The sequence below is a fragment of the Apteryx mantelli genome, chromosome 7 (assembly GCF_036417845.1).
Source record: "Apteryx mantelli isolate bAptMan1 chromosome 7, bAptMan1.hap1, whole genome shotgun sequence".
NCBI lineage: Eukaryota > Metazoa > Chordata > Aves > Apterygiformes > Apterygidae > Apteryx > Apteryx mantelli.
The window spans coordinates 41,809,450-41,829,081 of record NC_089984.1 but is presented as its reverse complement, the minus strand read 5'-3'; the positions used below and the strand labels follow the sequence as shown (position 1 = coordinate 41,829,081).

At 35.0% G+C, this 19,632-nt stretch overlaps 1 protein-coding gene across 3 annotated transcripts in view; it reads left to right on the top strand.

Moving 5' to 3' along the window:
* Nucleotides 1–19,632, top strand: part of UROS (uroporphyrinogen III synthase) — a 22,415-nt gene extending 2,783 nt beyond the window's left edge. Inside the window, exons 2-10 of one of the 3 annotated variants that reach the window (XM_067300371.1) lie at nt 3,519–3,608; nt 4,373–4,456; nt 6,391–6,487; nt 8,389–8,463; nt 9,142–9,216; nt 14,558–14,641; nt 15,145–15,230; nt 17,254–17,352; nt 19,175–19,632. In XM_067300371.1, the coding sequence (XP_067156472.1) occupies nt 3,546–3,608; nt 4,373–4,456; nt 6,391–6,487; nt 8,389–8,463; nt 9,142–9,216; nt 14,558–14,641; nt 15,145–15,230; nt 17,254–17,352; nt 19,175–19,321 (810 nt within the window). In that variant the 5' untranslated portion in view covers nt 3,519–3,545 and the 3' untranslated portion in view covers nt 19,322–19,632. Of the gene's footprint in view, nt 1–3,518; nt 3,609–4,372; nt 4,457–6,390; nt 6,488–8,388; nt 8,464–9,141; nt 9,217–14,557; nt 14,642–15,144; nt 15,231–16,024; nt 16,415–17,253; nt 17,353–19,174 lie in introns of those variants that run through there. The other 2 variants (XM_067300372.1, XM_067300373.1) reach the window with 2 other exon arrangements.

Genomic DNA, 19,632 nt, shown 5'->3' with positions numbered 1-19,632 from the left:
TCTTGAGAAAATATATAGGGATCTTAGTATTGTAAGTACTTACATGAGAGTACATCAGATATTACTGAAGATGCTGCACGTATAATTTTATACGCTTTCTCTTAATGCTCTTTGATTCAACAGAAATGTTTGTCAGCGTTCTTGACTCTTTAAGCCTATTTAGCAGGACTCCAACTGTTTGGAAAATGTATGTTAGCCATTTGCAGGGCATTCCTTAGTAAAGTCTCAGGGACACAAGTAAACCATTAAAAATACTGTATTTCTCTGAAAATGCCCAGTGCAGTGGGACCCCCACATCATTGCAGCAGTTCGTAAAAACTTGTGTGTTTGTTTTTGCCTGCAAAAAATCCAGTTCATAACGCTCCATACTGAGTTTAACTTCTTCACCCTAGGAATGTGCCTTGGCGTACTTCTGGTTTGAGAGTGTTGTGTTCGTGTGTGTTTGTCTCTGTTTGGGATCTTGTCTGCCTGCTGTCCTGCCCGGCTGTTCGGATGGCGTTCTGCCGGGATTCGCAGTGATGTGTCAGCAGTGGCGGGGCACAGCTGCTAAGGAAGAGGGTTTGGATGGGGTGCAGCCACAGTGGTGTGAGGTCTGGCGTGTGTATGACAACCAGGCATTTGGAAAGGAGAATATTCCACCAGCTTCTGTTAGGTCACTCTTGTCACCAAATCTACTACGTAAACCTGCCTGAACTCTGTAGAGAAAAAGGACACAATGGTCTGAGAGATTTGCAGGTGCTGAAAAGGAAACTAATTTTTGGAACAGCAGTAATACCGAAAGCTCTTGAAGGATACCTGCAGGACAAAATAAATGTTATTCCTGAATGTACAAGCTTACAGATTCCCTAGACCAAATTCTGTTTTCTGTTGGACACTTGCAGTGCCTTTTTGAAGTCAATAAACTAGATTCCTTCTGGCAGAATTGAAAATAAGCCAGTGGCTTTTGAGAGTGCCAGGGCTGTGCAGACTTACTCTTTCTACAAGTAAGCCAGATGGCTAAGTCCAAAATACAGCTTGTATGATTTCCTTGTAAAATGGACATCTAGATAATTGCATCTTGCAGTAGTTCATGATATTTTATGACTGTAATTATTTTTTGGTTTCAGCATATATTTTGCATGCAAGATCCAAACAAAAGAATTAATTTGGTAATTATAAGTCACCTTGTTAAGCATGGATGTTTACCCATTTCTTCTTATTATTCATTACTTGACACAGTAATAAGGCATAAGATGGGAAGTTAATTCAGTTCTAACTACCTAAAGAAATTAATTAGAATTCCCGTTTCCCCAAGTGTACTTGAATTAACTCTGTCATGTCATTTGGAGGGTTTAGTACAATACTTTGGGAAATTGCTGTTGCTAAGAAGAATTATTAACTTGTGTTATACAGTTTGGAAGGATTTTGTTTTTCTCCTGACATTTATATTTTGTTGACTTCATAGTGTTGCTAACCATTATAGTTCCATCTAAAAACCTGTCATTTATCTGTTGTCATATATATTCCATCTGCTACATAAACTATATACTTAGCAATATATGTTTTGGAAACAGGAAGGGGTGGTAGGTTATGAAAAAGTGTGAGCCAAACTATTTTTACAAGAATATTGGATTTTTACAGTAAAGACAGTTACAATGTCAAAGTGACTGAGAAATCCTAACAGCATTCTTTACTTGTCAGGAAGATTTACTGTTGTAAGTTACAAACATATGTGCTGTCTGTTTCTATTAATCACAAAAGTGTTTCTAGGTATATTTTTCCTCCATGAAAACCTGAAATATCAAAGTAAGTCGTATAATGCAGTTCTTAACACAATCTTATGTTTGGAGCGATAACCACAATCTTTACAGTAGGCGCAGGACGATCATGACGTTCAGTGATGTTTCTAATGTTCAATCTTTCTCTAGTAGAGAAGTCGCTTAGGCCTGCTTTCCTGAAGTTACTGGCAACCGGATACTCATAGGCAAAAATATGTGGGAGTGTAACTCTTGAAAGCAAGAGGATCTGCTCTAGTAGATTCTATAGTGTGAAATCAGTTTGGGGTTTTTTTGAGAATATGGCCTTAGACAAAGTCCTTGTTTCTACTTTTACATGCACTTTTAGTCAGTCCCACAGACTTCATAGGCCTTGATTTTTCAGAACTGCAAAGCCCTAACAGTTCCCGTTTGTATCAATTTTGAGTACTGGAAGTCTTGTGGAAATCGGTACTTCAATGTCTAATGATAAGAGCTCAAAAATTAAACACCTCAACTATGAAACTACATTTTAAAACCTAGATTAAAAAAAAAGGAATTTAAAATCTACAACGTGAAAATGGTATTACAGTTGGATCTTGAGGTCCTGGAGATGGATTGCTTGGGGTGCCCTTTCCATCCCCTCATTTCACAGTGCTGGCTATAGAAGAATGCAAGACACAGCGCTCCTGCTACTTGTTCCAGATCCTGTTTTGTCCAGTACTGTTTAAGGCTGCCTTTTCTCTCTAAAGAAAGTTATTGAAAATTTTTTCTAAGAAAACATTTTTATCTGAACTTTCTTCTGTCTTTGATGAAGTTTTGAGGATTGCAATGCATTTCATCCAGATAAACCAAATTTAAGATGTTCTGTACATTTGAATATTCATAATTATTTATTTTTAAATGAATTTGCTGAAATGTAATGTATAAGGGAAACCACATGATTAAAGTAATTGTGCAGCTAAAGAACGGATTTATGTTTGTTTATATTATTCTATTTGTTTATGTTTACTTTAATACTTGTTATATTTGCTAATGTGTTGTAAAATGTCTTCAAATTCAGTACCAGAGCCAACTTTTAAGGCACTGAGTACTTTCTTACATTTTTCTTCTTATCTTCTGTTTTAATGGCAGAATATATTTTTTCAATCTTGCCTGTCTACTATAAATATATCAAAGAAGGTATATAAGTATTATGTATGTTATATTTAAATGCATAAATGTTTACATACATATGTCTGTATTTAAAAAATAATAATTTTGGAACACTGCCTTGCACATGCTTTCCTCCATTAAAAGGGTGAGACCAAAAAGCATCAAATTATATCACTTGATACATAAACTCTTGCATACTGTTATGATGAGCACAGGGTAGAAACTAGCACAGAATAGAATGGAACAGAATAGAATAGAATAGAACAGAATAGAATAGAACAGAACAGAACAGAAAAGTTATAAATAGTGACTTATTATGTTGCTGTGTGTGAGAGCATTGCAGAGGTTGTTACTTTTTTGCAAAACATTTTCCTTTAAAATGTATTCTTCTGGATGACTTTCATTGTGTGTTGTTTCTAAGCGGTATCATCTAAAACCAGCATGTTATTTGTTGGTCTTATCAGGGTGGATATTCATTCCCAGAGAATGTACGTTAAGTGCTTACTCATTGTACAGAGAGCAGTGCATCTGTTAGTAACCCAGTTGCTTTTGAAGTTGAGCTATTAAAGTCACTGTGCAGTAGAAAGTCCTCTAGATCTAATTTAGATAAATTCATTTATTGTATTTCAGAGTTCTTTTGCAATTCTTAGGTAAATAATGAAGGTTCTGTTATTGAAGGACCCCAAAGACAAAGATTCAGGACCAGATCCATATATTAAAGTGAGTAAACTTGAAAAAAAAAAGAAAACATTTGTGTCATTTCTCTATTAAATAATAGTGTCATGCAGTTCAGGAAGATAGATGATTTTAACTGTTTCAAGTGAAAAACCTATATAATCTAAAGTAGGAGGGCATGTCTGAAATTATGATATCTTCTAAGAAAAAGTTATGCTAGAAATTGACTGTTACTGAAGAAATGATTTTAGTTATGGGGCATTCTTACTGAGTTCAGAGTTATAGCTCTGAGCAAAGTACTGATATTGAGACAGAAGGTCATTTTAGTTAATATTGGTTATGTTCATGTAGATAAAATTAGGATTGCAAAAATTTTTAGTAATCCTATTAGGAATTTAATGTGAAAAATAGGTTACATGTTGTTGAGGTGCCTTCTGCTATTGACTTTATTCATGTGGGTATTTCTTACTTGTAAAAGTGGTTATATTGGCTTTAAAGAATTAAAAAGATGTACAAGAATATTTTTAGGACTAGGAGATCATTTGTCACTTGGGGTTATGTGCTGATTTGTACTGTAAATATTCAGTAGCTACACAGAAGACCTCAGTTCCACTGCTGTTCAGCATTATGCAGTAATACTAAATTAACTAATAAAAACAAACTAGTTTCACTAGTAAAATAAGATGCCTTTGGATTTTAGTTTAGAAAAAAAAAAAAAGAAATATTTGTGCCGACCTAGTCCATTATTTTAAAAAGAAAAAAAATATTGTTTGAAATGTATTCAGCAAATATATAAACTTTTTCTACAGGAATTAGGATTGTATGGATTTGAAGCAACTTTGATTCCAGTTTTGTCGTTTGAATTCATATCTCTTGAAAGCTTATTTGAAAAGGTGAGATTTAAATTATTTCAGCTGTCACTTTTTTAACACAAATTAGGCCATGATTGCCAAGGTGCAGTGTCTTATTTTGTTTTAATAATACTGCTGCCCTTTATAATATCTCTTTCTGTGTTTATTTACAAATCTTCTATGAGATCAGTGGCCAAGCATCTGGTCCTCTTATATCCATAAACCTAAAACAAATACAAACCTTTTAATTAAAAAACTTAGTAATGTGGAGTCCTTGTTGGGATTTTGTTTGGCTTTTTTGCTTTGTTTTTAAAGCCCCTTTATCTCAATCAAATTACTCCAGAAGTTTGAATAAAGACATCAACCAGATACTACTGGATGTGTCTAAATGTGAAGCCAGGTTCCAAAGTGCAAGTCCTTGACTAAGAATGAATAAAAGTACGCTTGGAAAAGAAATGAAAACCTAGGCATGCATTCAAAAAGTGTATTTTGAGTGTAGTTCTTTCATAGAGAATTTCTTAAAATGCAGGTTATATCATTTAGAAGCATTATGCCGTTTTGTATTTCTTAACCCTGGTGCTGGCTTTAGACTTCTGTATTATCAGACTTTACATCTATAATGTACAAGTCTACTGTAGAATGGGCAGTTTCAGCCCAGCAGCAGGGCTGAAAGAGATGAAAAATAATATGGAACAAACATCCCGTTCCTGTACATATTATGTTACTGTAACTTAATGAATGGATTCATGCAGAGACATGTTAGTGTTAAGAGTAAAGTTTGGAAAGGAGACTCGTGACAGATTTTGATAGATTTTACAGTTATTTAGCCCTCGATGAGAGAGACTCCTTCTACCATAGGCAAGAGATTTTCTGTATTAAAATACTTTTAAAATTTGGAAAACAAAGGTTTTAAATCTTATCCCCATCTGTGTGAGGCTTCTGCTGGTTCAAGGAAGAGATTTTAGTCACTTAAGGCAGGTATTAAGCTGAAGAATTCTCTTCCCAAATGTTCATTTTGCATGCACAGTGTGTTTTCCGAGTGTTTCTAGGAATTACTGTGGGATGGGTAGATTGATTAACAAACACTCCTACCTGCCCTGTCTCATGTGCACTTGTTCTGTAAGCTTGGCAATACAGAATTAGAATTTTACAAAAATTATGTGGTCCATTCTTGTTTAAGAGTTAAGTTGGCCAGATATAATTCCCAGTTAGGTTTATGAACCATAGATAATCACAGGTATTTTAGCATTTTTTTCACAACAACAAAAAATAAGAAGACTGTAGTGCAACTATAGAAGTTAGCAGAGGTTAACTCTTACATTGCACAAAGATTTTGTATGGCATCTCCTAGTTATTTGGAATAAAATTGTGTAATTGCTGCTCTTTTTCTACTCTTAAATCTATTTACTTCATTTTAAAATGTTGAAAAGGTTTTCTGAGTGGGTCCCCTTTATTGAGAATCTCCAATAGAACTTAATTTTTTGGATGTTTGGATGTCACACAATCTGCATTTAGAAGTCATCAAAGAACTTTTTTATTTTTCTTGTCCCCTGCTTTAAGAGCCTGTTAGTAATCTTAACTGCTCTTTTTGTGGGCAGCAGACAAGGGGCTGTCTGGGCAGGACCCTCTGAGTTACTGCTTGGAATAACAGTTGATTACCCTTGCATGAATGTGAAGTACCTCGTATATTTTTCCCCTCCCTTCAGCTCATTTCAGTGTCATTAATCCTTACCCATTCCACAGATTTTCAGAATTAATATCGTGTGTGCAAGTTGTGTTCTGAATTCAATATTTGTTATGCATTTCTCTTATAAATACTCTGGCTACTGATAGTAATCAATTTAAATACTTGTCTGTTTCAGTTTTAGATATTTATTGAAGGGTTTGTATTCTTAACAAGATTTTAAAGAATTGATCCAATTTATTTTTTGTACTCATTTTTTAATTTTCTTCTTATATTTATTGTTGATGAGTAGCTCTCTCATCCAGAATGTTATGGAGGCCTAGTTTTTACCAGCCCAAGAGCATTAGAAGCCATCAAGATATGTTTAAAAGAGAATAGTAAAAGTGAAGGTAAGTGCAGATTTATATTTCTGGGTCTTTCTATTTCAGAATTTTGGGAAGTTTAATTTTTTATCTCTCCCATCAGTAGGAATTTGGAGAGATAGTCCTTTTCACAAAAAGTTTTATCTCATCGTTCTTTTGCCTTCGTAAAGGCCCAAAGTTTCCTCATGCTAAGTTGAGCTTTTAAGGGATTGAGGATTGGTGTCTCCCCACTGATACTGTTAGAAATAACAGGAAAAAGCTTTTGGTCCAAATTATTAATGTGGGCTTTTCTCCTCATGAATCAATTGTCGTTATCTTTGCTGATGCTGAAAAGAGTTGTAAACAGAATCTCAGGAATCCATTGCTGTTCTTAATACCTGGTTTTAATGCCTAGTTTTCTTACTAAACATTTTTGCCCCTTAAAGGCAGGGATCGTACTGTAGGAAGTGACCAGTGCTATTTTTGTGCTTATAAAATTATTATGAAGGCTTATTGAAAAAGAGACCTCTATGTCTTGAGTATGAAATTTCTCAAGTAAATTAAATGTTGGCTAAAAGACAGTGAAGAAAACGTAACAGATTAGTTGTGAAGAAGAATCCTGTAGAATGCTAAATAGAAATTACCATACCAATGATCTGTCAAATATTTTTAAGTTATTCTAAATTCTTTTGCTCAGTGATAACTTCTGGCATTGAATTCATAAGGTTATTTATATACCTTTAAATTACTTTCTTTCATTATTTTATCTGCTCCATATGCGGGCTGCAGTCATACTAATGATTGCACAGTGAATAACACTGTATGCTTGCTGTTACACTCTTGAGTAAGCAGTAAATACACTGTGACTATTAGCTTATTTTAGCATTTAGCATTAGCATCTTTTATGGTTTTGGGGTCAGACGATGTGTTTTTATACAGAATTGATCCCTAATCCTGACTAGGGCTTTTGGGAGCTGCTGAAATGCATAGTTTAGTCAATAATATGAATCTCCTGTTCCTGTTTGGATTCCTTTTAAAAATAATCAGTCCTTACCTTTTCCATTTTTCCTTGTATTTTTCTGTTCCTCCGATCATTTTTACTGTTGTTGTAGTGCCTTTTTTTAGGAATACTAGAAATGAACTCAATGTCCTATGCTGTACTGGTTTTAGATAGGACAATAAGAGACTTACATATCTATCTATTTTGTCCCGTTAGGATTTCAGGTATAGGGGTAACGTAGTTACATCCAAAAAGTGTAACCTATAACTTGCTTAATGTCTGGAGGAGGAAAACTATTTCCTATTAATTCTATTTCGGTCTCCGGTACATTTTATTCCTGAGCTGATAAATTATTTTTGGTGTATATGTAAAATACAATCAGTTTCTAAATTTCTCTGGTGTAAGAATAAGAGTTGCTTTATAAAGTATTCCAGTGCATGAATACAGATTTTATCCCTTTGATTTGTAGTCATAGAAGATTATATTTATTCTTTGTTTGGTAAAGTCTTCAATTTTTAACCTACATCTATATTGGATAGTTATATTGCACAATAAGAAATTCACCAGTTTCTATGTCTAAATATCACTTTCTACTATATGCTGTCTTTTCCTACAAGTTTGCTGTTTTTTGAGTTATTAATTAATGCCAAAATATAACGGAACATTGCAAGTTGCATGTGATCTGGCACAGAGCAAGTATGCATTAAAAATGCTACTTAACAAAAGCAGCTAGGAACTGTTTACTCAAATAAAGCTTTTTGAAACATGTTGTAGACTGCTGTTTACACAATGATAAAATGCAATAAATATTCAATTTATACATCTAGATTTGCTAAAACATATACTGGAGTATTAGTTATTAGTATTTTCAGATTTAAGCAAGTTCAAATACTCATTTAGCATTCATATTTTGTTGCCACATGCTTAAATTTAATTTAATGTTTTACAGCCTGGTCCAAATCTCTTAAACAAAGATGGAACACCAAACCAGCGTATGTGGTAGGAAAAGCTACAGCTTCTCTAGGTAAGCTGGGTTTTTAAAAAAAAAAGGTTAGATAAATTTGTCTTTTCAGTACAATTTCTGGAGTGTTAGTTGCTATTCAAGGGTGCTAAGAAAAATAATACAGGTAAGTTTTATAAATGGATAATTTTCAAAATAGGCAATTTTATACACACTAGAACTATATGTGTTTACTTCAGCTGGGGATCTGGCTGTTGTTTTTCCATTAATTTTATTGTAATGTGATAGTAACTGCTTTAATTTAAAAACTTAGTCAAAAAATAAAAAAAAATTGTTTTTAGTTTGCATATATATTTTTTACTAATCTTGGAAATGAAATTGGATGAAAAGGATTATAACATGGTTGTCTGATTTTAAGAAATTTGGTGCATTGGCCCATTCTTCCTTCAGTATTTTACTTTAGGTATGAAAGAGAGTTTAAAAACTCTCCGAAACAAGCTTAGCTATTCCCAGAATTCTTCCTTTATAATCTTCTCGTGTTTTTCTTTCTAGATCCAAAATCAAATCTTGTATAGCAAGTTACTACTTCTAAGTGCTATGATTTTTTGCTCTTTAAAGAAATGTTTTTATGCTTGGATGAAGTTGGGTCTCCTTTTTCAACTCACATGTTTCTGTGACAGTAAACCTGAATTGTTCTTATTAAATTCAAGTAAAGTTTTTCTTTGCTACTTTTGGTTACAGTGGAAGAAATTGGCCTTGCTCCACAAGGAGAAAAGTCTGGAAGTGCTGAAAAATTAGCTGAATTTATTTGCTCGAGTAAGTATCCAAAATCTTTGACTTAAATTAATTTCAAAATTCCCTATAAATAATTTCTTAGTATGTACACTGAAGCAGAGATATACATACTGCATATATGATATACATCTTATATGCAGAATCCCTGAATTCAGCTTTTTGGAATGCTTGTAATATCTCTCAAAGACAATAAAAATATTAATTTGAAATACCTATACAAAATATTAATTTACATGAAATCTTAGACTCAGTAGTTAATTAAAAATATTATATGATCCAGTAGGCAAAGTGTCTTTTACTTAAAGGTCAGAGCTGTAGGGATTGGGAATTGCTGCTTAATAGTAAGATTTAAATGATTGTAATTATAGGTGTGGTGATTCTCTGTGAATTTGAATGACCTGACTTTCCTTGCTTCAGACCAGTTGATGCTGGAGATCTTTCCCCATGCCATAATGCAAAGTAGATAAGGGGAACTCTTTTCCTGAGATTGTGTGTGTGGTTTCAGAGGAGTCTAATTTTCAGCACCAGAGGAGGGTGGCTTTGAAAACATTGGAGAAAGGGATAGTTACAACAATGATGGCTTACGTTTTGTTTACCATTTTGTTATATTTGAAGCTGTAAAGCTGATCCATTGGCTGTTTCTAACTGTATATCAGATTGTTGGATATTCCACATAATATCCACATTCAGTTTAGCGTTTGTCAGTGGAAGAATTAATTTTAAAAGTCTGGCTAATGTACTTCTTAATTCTTTTTTTACAGTGATTTGTTGAATTGTGTATGATAGGCATAAGTAATGGGGACTCTGACAACTCCATTATCAGAAATTTAAAATTTCCAGTGGTAAGAAGAAACATTTTTAGGCTTAGGGGCTGGTTAATTTTGGAGTGGATGGATCAGTACAAGCTGTGAAAAAGAGACTCTGTATTTGTACAGCTGGCGTTATAGAACTTGGGTGAAAAATGTCATAGGTGGGAACTGCCAGAGCAATGAGGTTGGCTTCAGAGCTTCTGAAGTACGTAATGTTCCAGGGAATTGATGACTGACATGCATGTGCCTTCAAAATGTGTCCGTATCGGTGTCTGCAGGGGGATAGAGTTATCAAAATAAGTCAACAGAATTAGTCACAAAAGGCTTTGAAATTCATTGCTAAAAACCTCTCTATACCAGAAGAAAAACACTCCTTAGGGTTTATTATCTCAACAATGACCTGTTGAGTGATAGATTCTCTTCCGTAGTTTCGTCCGACCTTGGGTGCACCCCCAGTGTTGTAAGAAAGCAGGGAACTGTGTGGTGAAGCCTCACAGTGAAATTAGAGGGTACCTGATACAGAGGCATGTCCTTCGCTGAGTGACTTTCTGCCCCAAACTTACAAGGGGAAAGAGAAATGTTCATCTAGAGACTCGTGCACTAATTAAACAGAGAAGACCAACACTTTGAAAATCATTTTATTCAACTGGTCAAAGGAAAATCGTCCACCTTTGGTTAGCCCTATTCAGAGAACCAGATGAGAGTCAGTGGAGTTATTCTAGATGTTGGATGAATTATTTTATCTGCTGATTTAAAAGCCTTGCTGCTGACTACACTTTATCACTTTCCTGACTAAGGTGCTTAGGTGCTACAGAAGTGGAAATGATATCAAGAACCCTGATAGATTACTTTTGGCTGTTGGGCACAACATTAGATATGAGAGAGGTGTTTATTAGCAAAGTCTTCTCAGTAGCAGAGATTTATAGGTAAAAGAACAATGTGAATGGAGTTGGTAAGTTATTTGTGTTTACAGGCAGAGTGCTCTGTAATCCATTAGCGAATAAAATATTTTAACTGTATGGAATATTTCTTACTGAAAGTGATAGCTGCCAACACAAGATGAAATAGTAAATTCTGAAAATTAAAAATGAAATGGTGATCTTTTTCAACACAAAAATGCCATAAGTGAAGAATAACCCATACCTACTTTTCAACAAATAATTCAAAACAAAGACAGGTTTTAGCTGTTATCTTTTCTTTAATGCCAGAAGATCTATTTTTGGTCATGAATTATATTTGTCAGTTTGCAGAGTAAGTGTTTTTTGGGAACGAAGGCAAGAAAAATACCAGTCTCATCTGTTGTGTTAAAGTGAAAAAAACCTAAGGTCATAGCTAAAGAATAAAAATGCATGTAGTACCAGGAGCTGGATCAAAAATGAATTGGATACCTTTAGGTCTCTTTCTGTTATCAGATTTCCTTGCCTAAAGAAAAATGTCCTTTAAGAATTGTATTGATTGTCCGTAAAAGTAGTGCATTACAGAAACAGAAGTTTGTCTGGCACAGATAGATGGCTGTGCTGTTGCAATAGATGCGATAGTACCTCTGGAAAAAGAAGTGCCACTATTGTGTAAGTCCAGAAGTTTAATAAGGCGTGGAGAGGACTGAGTGGAAACCAGACATCAGATTGAGTTTAAAATAAAGAGGCTTTTTTAAACTTTCCAATCCCTTGTCGGTGAGTCAGCGACTTGCACATTTACTGCATCATAACCTCTTCTTGGTTACTTTCTCAGTCCAGCTCTGCCTTTCTCCTGCCCCGGGATTTCCGATGCACATACCCTGGTTTGCGCTTCCAGCCTGGTTTGGTCCATAGCGATTTCCCAGTCCGGAGTGCACACTCCTCCGGCGGTGGGAGCTGGCAGTCGCAGAGGGAGCTAGACAGGGAACAGCACTTTTTGGTGACAGCAGAGGAGTTCAGTCCAGAGCCACCAGCAGCTTCCAGTAGCCACCAGTGGGAAAGAGGGAGTTACGTGCTTTACAGCATTTTACACAGAGTGTGCTGAGCAGAGGGTGGTTTCATACCCGCAGGCTGTTTAAAGAAACACATAGCTGTAAGACTTGTATTATCCCTGCAAAAATGACTGCTTTTGAGCACCCTTCAGCCTAATAACCAACCAGGGAATGTCAGTCACTGGAGACCGCTTGTTGTTGATACAAATATAATCAAACTCAATGATTTATTGGATCGGGCATATTTATGCTCAATTTATCAATTTGTTTGCAATAATCTCTGAAATACAGATTAAATATAAGTCATGTTCCCCCTTCTGTATATGTTTATTTGTGTTTATTCATAAAATGATAAGAGGTAAATGAAAAGACTAGCTCTAAATAGAGCTGAATTTTTGTATCATTAGAATTTATTGTCAGAATAAAAATAAAATCTGAAGCAATGATATTTCTTTTGTTTTTCTCTTTCTTTATCTTTGGTACTGACTTCAAATTAAGTGATTGGAAACATAAAGGAATTGACTCCTTAGCTAAACTCCTTAACTAACTTCTTTTCAAGGCAAATATTTTTTAGTTTTATTAGAATGTAACACTTATGTTGGTTACAGAAGTAAGGGATATGATTAGGGCCAGTGCTTGTTGTATTGTTCAGAGCTATCAAGCTATTCTTCTGTGCTTCGTAAACACAAGTCAGAAAGGATTAGTGTTTCTTTTCACATATCACATTGACATTTCAATTAACTGCCATGAGTTGTAGGAGGATTAATGTTGAAAGGTTTTGCCTTTATCTTATTGTTTTAAAATATCTTGCATTCTGTCCCAAGTTCATTCTTCCTTCCTGTAATTTATTAGAAACATTATCTGTGGTTCCTAATAAAACTTTAGTGTACTGTTTGGATATTCAAATATATCCGTGTTCACTCCTAATAAGATCTTTCCATTTGATTTTTAGTATGCTATTCAGTTTTTCTCAGAGGCATCTCTGATGCTTTCTGTTATAAACCAAGCATCTACTTACTTAAAAAAGCGCTTAAAAAAAGGCATTTATTTTTTCTGGTGGTCTCCAGTTCAATATATGCATTAACATACCTGAATTAGCAATAAAGTAATAGGTGCTGAGGAACTTTCATTTGTTTGAAAGATGAATGCAAAGTTGAGTGCAGCTGTACAGTATTTCATTTTGGAACTTTCTCTGTATTTCTGTTATTTATAGAAAAGGCAAACTGTATGCAGTAAAATGCCTGCTGTTGTATTCCTATCCTCCACAGTTTCTAGCTGTATCTGATAATATGAATTTCAGTTTTCATTAAGGAAAATGATTTCTTCAGTTTAATTTATTTGTCATCAGGACTGCCTTCACACAAAACAGTTAAAACATTCTACTTTAATAAGCATTAAACAATACACTTAAGACCAATACTATTTGGGGATCTAATTTCACTAGTGAAAATAACTGCAAAAAGTTGTTGTATAAAAAGTTATCAGATAATAGTGTTTATTATATTATATTATATTGTATATATTATATTACATGTTGTGTAATAGCTTAGTTTGCAATACTGTAGAGAAGACAGTCCCATCTTTCTTTTTTTTAAGTTAACTAAAATCCTTCCAGCCATTATTATGTTTTCAATAAGAAGTGGTAGCAATTAGTAGGACTAAGGAAATATTAAATAGCATGTATATCCTTCAGATCAGTTTTGAAAGAAAAAATTTGAGATAATTTCTTTGATATTCAAAAATCACAAAACACCAAAAGAATTAATTAAACTGCATTGAAGAGCTGAGTGTCTCCACTCAACCATTTTTCTCTTGCAAAAATGTGATCCCACCAGACACTCTGATTTCACCAGAAGAACGTGTTTACTCCTCTGATAATGTATTAGAAACATAGGAAACTTACAGAAGTTGCGTCCCTGTAAGTTATAAGCAATCAGGTATCAGAGAGGTCCTTCTCCAAAATCACCAAGAGGCTTTCACCTGCGCGCAGTGGAGCAATAACTAAGGTCGGAGGTCTGCCGTTTTAAAGGATAAGAGCAAGTGGGAATATCCACTTCCATTCTAGCAATGAAAGTAGAATCTTTTTTTCCCTGTGGAAAAAGTAGATCTCTAGAGATTTGAACCTTTTCAGTGGAGTATTTCTGTCCTCTTCGTCCAGCTGAATGTTCTGTTATACAGGGAGAGCTGTCATGGAGCTGCGTGCAGCTCACAGGGCTACGGATGCACTGAGTGAGACTCAGGTTTTAAATACAAAAATTGAGGAAGACTGCGCTTCTGAAAAGGGAGCGATTACTTGCATGGTACTTCTCTTCCCTTTGCAGAATGGCAAGGGGAATAGGAATGTAGTTTATCTTTTGAGAGATCTTTTTAGCCAATATATTCATATTATAGTTATAGAATATTTTTTAATTTACATGCTAAGTAGCCTCTGTCCTTTGAATTGCAGATGCAGTTGTACTGCAAATGTTTCAGTTATGTTATGGCTGGGTCTGTGATGAAGCATGCAGCATTTGAAGCAAATGTCCAACATTTGATACCTTTAAAATCTGTGTGTTCTTTATTAGAAACATAAATTAATTACAAGTTTTTATTTGTGTATTTACAGGAGAGAAACCTAATTCATCATCTCTTCTGTTTCCTTGTGGAGCCCTCAAAAGAGAAGTACTTCCTACAGTACTCAAAGAAAAAGGTTGAACTTCCCTTAGAGCCTCATTTTAATTGTCTACTGTGAGAGAAGTTGTGTCTAAAGATTGTGAACTAAATATGAATAAGTAAAAATTATATTTGCTATTTTGCTGGCTAGAAGTGAGAGGATAGGAATAAAAACTGGTAGAATAGAGTGTTGTCCACAGCTCTGGTACTGAGCTGTAATATGACTTTAGGAAGGTTATTTGCCTTTGTTCTTCACCTTCATTCTCATCTGTGATACAGAAGATAACTTATTCACAGGTATGTTTCAAGGCTTAACAGTTTTCATAATGTGCTTTGAGGTTCTCTGATTACAGATGCTTTACTGTATCTTGTAGCTCTAGAAATAGCTAGTAATCCTTCAAAGAAATGTTTCTGTGTCTTTTTAATCTTTTTAGCCTGAAATAGCACATTTAGGTGCCATTATTATGTTAAGAGTTTTTTATTGAAATAATAGAAATTATTGAAACTCTGTTTAGTCGTGAATGCGTGTTCTGATTCCAGGTATACCTCTGGAAAGTCTTACCGTTTATCGAACTACGCAACACTCTGATCTCCAAGAATCGCTGAGCAGTTATTTCTCACAACAGGTATTGGACACTGATATAATGTGGGGATTTTTGAGATATATGGTAAAACCTAGTAAAATACACTCCTTTTTTTCAGCTGTCTGTATATGATATAATTGTGGTGATAAAACAGTTTCCTGCATAGGCTGCTTTTTTTCTTTTCTTGCTGGCTACTAAGAAAATCCTTTAGCAAAAGCTTCAGGCATAGAGAATGAGTCCCTCAGTTATTTGTTATGGCAGGTATAAAAGAGTCTAAAATACATGATGTCTCTGTTCAAAGAAGACAAAACGTTTCACATTTTATCTAGCTTTCAGAATACATATATTTTTCAGAGTGATTGGTAAATAACTGCATAAATAATTACATGTTCAGTTTATTCCTTTGAGCTGGACAAAACTGAAGTCTTAAAGACTGCTTTTTAGATCATACCATGTTAGAAAATACATTTAATGAGAATATTCATTGAACAGCTTAATTATTAAAATTTACTAATGTCACTGTATTATCACTGGACATGTTTGCCATATCTTATGAATCAAAATTCAGTAATCAGCCCTACATAGCTTCAGTGTTCCCTTTCTGACTATCCCATTTATGAATATAGTAGTAATCTCATTTTAAGTGTTAAAATTCCTAGTAACCTGCTGTCGACAAATGTGTTGAGGTGTATTTGCTAGAATTGTTATTAATGTTTTTCTTTCTTTAAAACCATCTATTAAATGTCATTAAGCTAGGATGAAGTGCATAGTAAAAGATTTGGAGCTACTGATAATTGTTTTTATTTGTTAAAGCTTACTGAATTTTCTGTTTGTAGGAGCCTACATTATATCTAGGATTTATTCAAAATACAACCTCTACTTCGTACAGACACTTGACCTGCCTAAGCATATTGCTTCACTTTTTAAAATCTGTGCATTAACTTCTTGTTAAACTACATTCTGATTTCAAAGTTCTGTTTTTTCAAGAGGTCCTGGAAGACTATGGCCTGGCCAGTCTAACTTATATATCGTAGTATCCTGGTGTTCCTAGATGGGTATTACAGTTGTAATCACTGCAGAATTTGGTTTATACCAGTTATAAAATTGAGTCAATAGCACATAAGCATTTTGTGACTTTCTGAGCTCTTATTATGGAACTCATTATTTGCTGCATTTAGTTATGTTGTTAGCTTCAGCGTAACACTAATAAAATACATTTCTCTTGAGCTTTTTAGTTGTTCTTAACTGATGATATTGTGGCTAAATATCTGGTGCATGGAAACCTGGTATTTAAAGCCTATACATAAGTATAAAATGATAGTGTTTAGCACTTTGTGAGAAAATGCATTAAACTAGCATTCTGATCTCCATGAGCTAAGGCTAGCTTCCAAGTCATGCACAGTAAGATAACAGTAGATGCAGTTTGAGCAGAGCTTGAGTATCTTCCTGGTCGCACTCTCCTATTCCTTCAAACAGCCATGAAAAGAAGGCATGTGCTCTGGGTCTGCAGTAGACGCCTGGACCGTCACTCCGGATGGAATTTTTCAGTCTACAGAATGTTTCTGCCTGCTGTCTTCAAGCAGGCTTGTTCTGAGAAAGCCATCGCAGTGGGCTGCAGGTTTAAGGCATCACCTTATCTTTGCCAGAGCATCTCAGGGTGGGCAGAATTTAGGGTAAACCACATAAGTTGGGAAACACAGGGAGTATGTCCAGAACTGAGATAGATGGGAATGGATTTAGGAAAATAACTTGTACGGGTTTCTTGCTAAACAGAAAAATGAGGACACCTCCAAAACTTCCGATACATTTATCACCAATATGTGCTTGTGCAACAAAATACTTGGTTAAAAGCGCACCTGAATTTCAGCATTCCATGGTAAGGTGGGTGTCTGGCAGACCACTTGCACCACAGGAAACCCTTTTTGTTGGCGTAACAGCTGTTTCTTATCAGCCAAAAGCTCTGCATTTCCATACAGAGACAGCTGAAGAGATTTATGTGAAAGTGTACTGATATATTGCTAGAATTGAGAGAAACCTAGTCCAACTTACGATTACTTTCACACAGGGAATTCCAGCAAGCATCGTGTTTTTCAGTCCGTCCGGTGTCAAGTTCTGCCTCCAGCACATTCAGAAGCTTTCTGGGGATTTTATCAACCGTATGAAGGTACCTTTTTTCAAAAATGGTGAATTTACAGTTCACCTTAGGAGACTGAGGGATAAGGCCATTATACCTCTTACAAACCTTCATTTTCTGCAGGAAATGCCAGGCTTTTTGTGTTTATTTCTCTGAAAACCCAGGTTATCCTATGTTCTGACTGTTGCAAAATTCTGAAATCTTGGTTTGAGAAATGGTAACTAATAAAAGGCTTTTTTTTTTTTGCTTATTTACTGCCTGCTTCAGTAGTTTGCATCCCCTAATGAAATCTGAGTATTTAAAGGCAATCACACTGATTAATTGTTGACCAAGTTTTACATTTTTACATACTCAAGTAAAAATAACTTCTGTTATAGGGCTTCAAATAGATGTTTATGAATACAGTGGTATTCTTTAAGCATTAGATATCTTCCATGCATTTTAAAATCCCTCTATAAACTAAAACTAACCTACACACTACATGTTTTTCAAGTATAAATTATGCAAGATCAGTACTTTTAAAAGACAATAGATCTTGTTAGTCCTATATGTTCTCCATCATGGGAATACTCTTAAGGGAACTTGCAGAACAAGAACACTTCTGCCATGATTTAAAGGATCAAATCAGAATAGCATTTTTCCTGAAATACTGGGCACAGACTTCTGGCGTGCAGGAAGGGTGCTATTTTGATCTCTTTCAAAAAAAAAACTAGCTTTTTTTTAATAATTGGAGGAAAAAAAATCTTACTTAACCATCTTGAAAATCTTTGCTTATTTTAAATATGCCTAATCCTGGCATGCTGTACCCTTTATTGTAGACCAGAAGAAGCAGACAGTCTGAAGTCTGAAGGCTCTAGGCCAGTAAGTGTAGTGTCCAGCAAACGCTGGAAGGCATATAGAGGTGTCTGTTAAGGGTGAAATTTGTCCATACAGAAACAGCAGTTTACTGGAACCTAGGGGAAGGCTGCAGAACACAAAACTTAGAAGTTGTTTGAAAACTGTCTTATTTTCTGTTCAGAGTGAAGAGAATGCTCTGTTGTGTCCTTCTCCACAATACAAATACAGATATTGTAAAATAAGTACATAAAATCATTTGAAAAGAGAGGTCGGAGACTCGTGTTAGAAATGCTTTATCCATTTCTTGAAATGGATCAGACATGCCACTGCTCAGTGTAATATAATGGTCTGCACGGAATTCTTGTGCACAGAACAGCTCATTTCTAAGAAGCTTTAGTTAAGACTAACAAAGCAATACATTGAAAATTGAAATACAAACATTCATTTTCTTTTTGTTTCCAAGAAAATAAGTCTGCACATATGCTATCACACTATTTGCATAGAGCGTAGGGAGAAAAATATAGTGTTTATGCTAGTTAAAAGAATCAGAAGCTTGTACCCTGGAATTTATTTATTTATTTATTTATTTTTAACAGTTGGTTTCAGCTGGAATTTTTTCCCAACTATCTTGCTATATTCCTCTGTGTACAAGCTTTATTTTCTCTTGGTGATGTGAAGTTGAGAATAGTTCTTGCTTGAGTTGACAATTACCCACCTGAGGCATGTTAAAATTCCTCTCACTTTTCCTGTTTTGTGGAAATAAGAGTTTTAAATGTTTGTACTGGTGAGATAAGTAATAATCTTGCCTAAATAATTGCTATGTAGCTAAATTAATAAGCTGCTTTAATACTGAAAATCTTCAACCTGAAAGTTAATGTGGTTTAATAAGCTCAGACATGCAAGTTGCTACACTGACAATGTCATTAAAGACTGAAGGCTGCATACCTAAGTAACCAGTGCAAGCTGCTGCCATACCTGCCTACGCTAACCATAACCGTAAACCCTGTCATTTCAGTTTGCTGCTATAGGTCCAACCACTGCTGAAGCCATGGAAGCAGCAGGAATCGCAGTTAGCTGCACTGCAGAGAATCCAACTCCCCAAGACCTCGCTTCTGGGATACAAAGAGCACTTCACCAACAGAACTGCTGTTCATCCGAATAGGAGCACAGCATGTGTTTGAGACTGAATATAGCGCTGTAGAAGCGCTTTTCATTTGCAGATCTGCTATCCTGCTGCAAAGTGTTTTCCACAAATGTGCAACACAGCCCTTGTCAGGGCTTGGTGTGAGCAGCTTGCATTTAAATGCTTAAGAGGAGCATTTGGTACAGCATGTCTTAAAGCAACTAGCTTTTCCCCTTTTACTCATGCCTGCAAGTGTAAATATTTTATGTGGATATTTCTGTGAAAACTAGTTGTGAAAGGCTATTGTGCATCGGAGTAATATAATGAAATAAGTCCAATGTATCACCTCA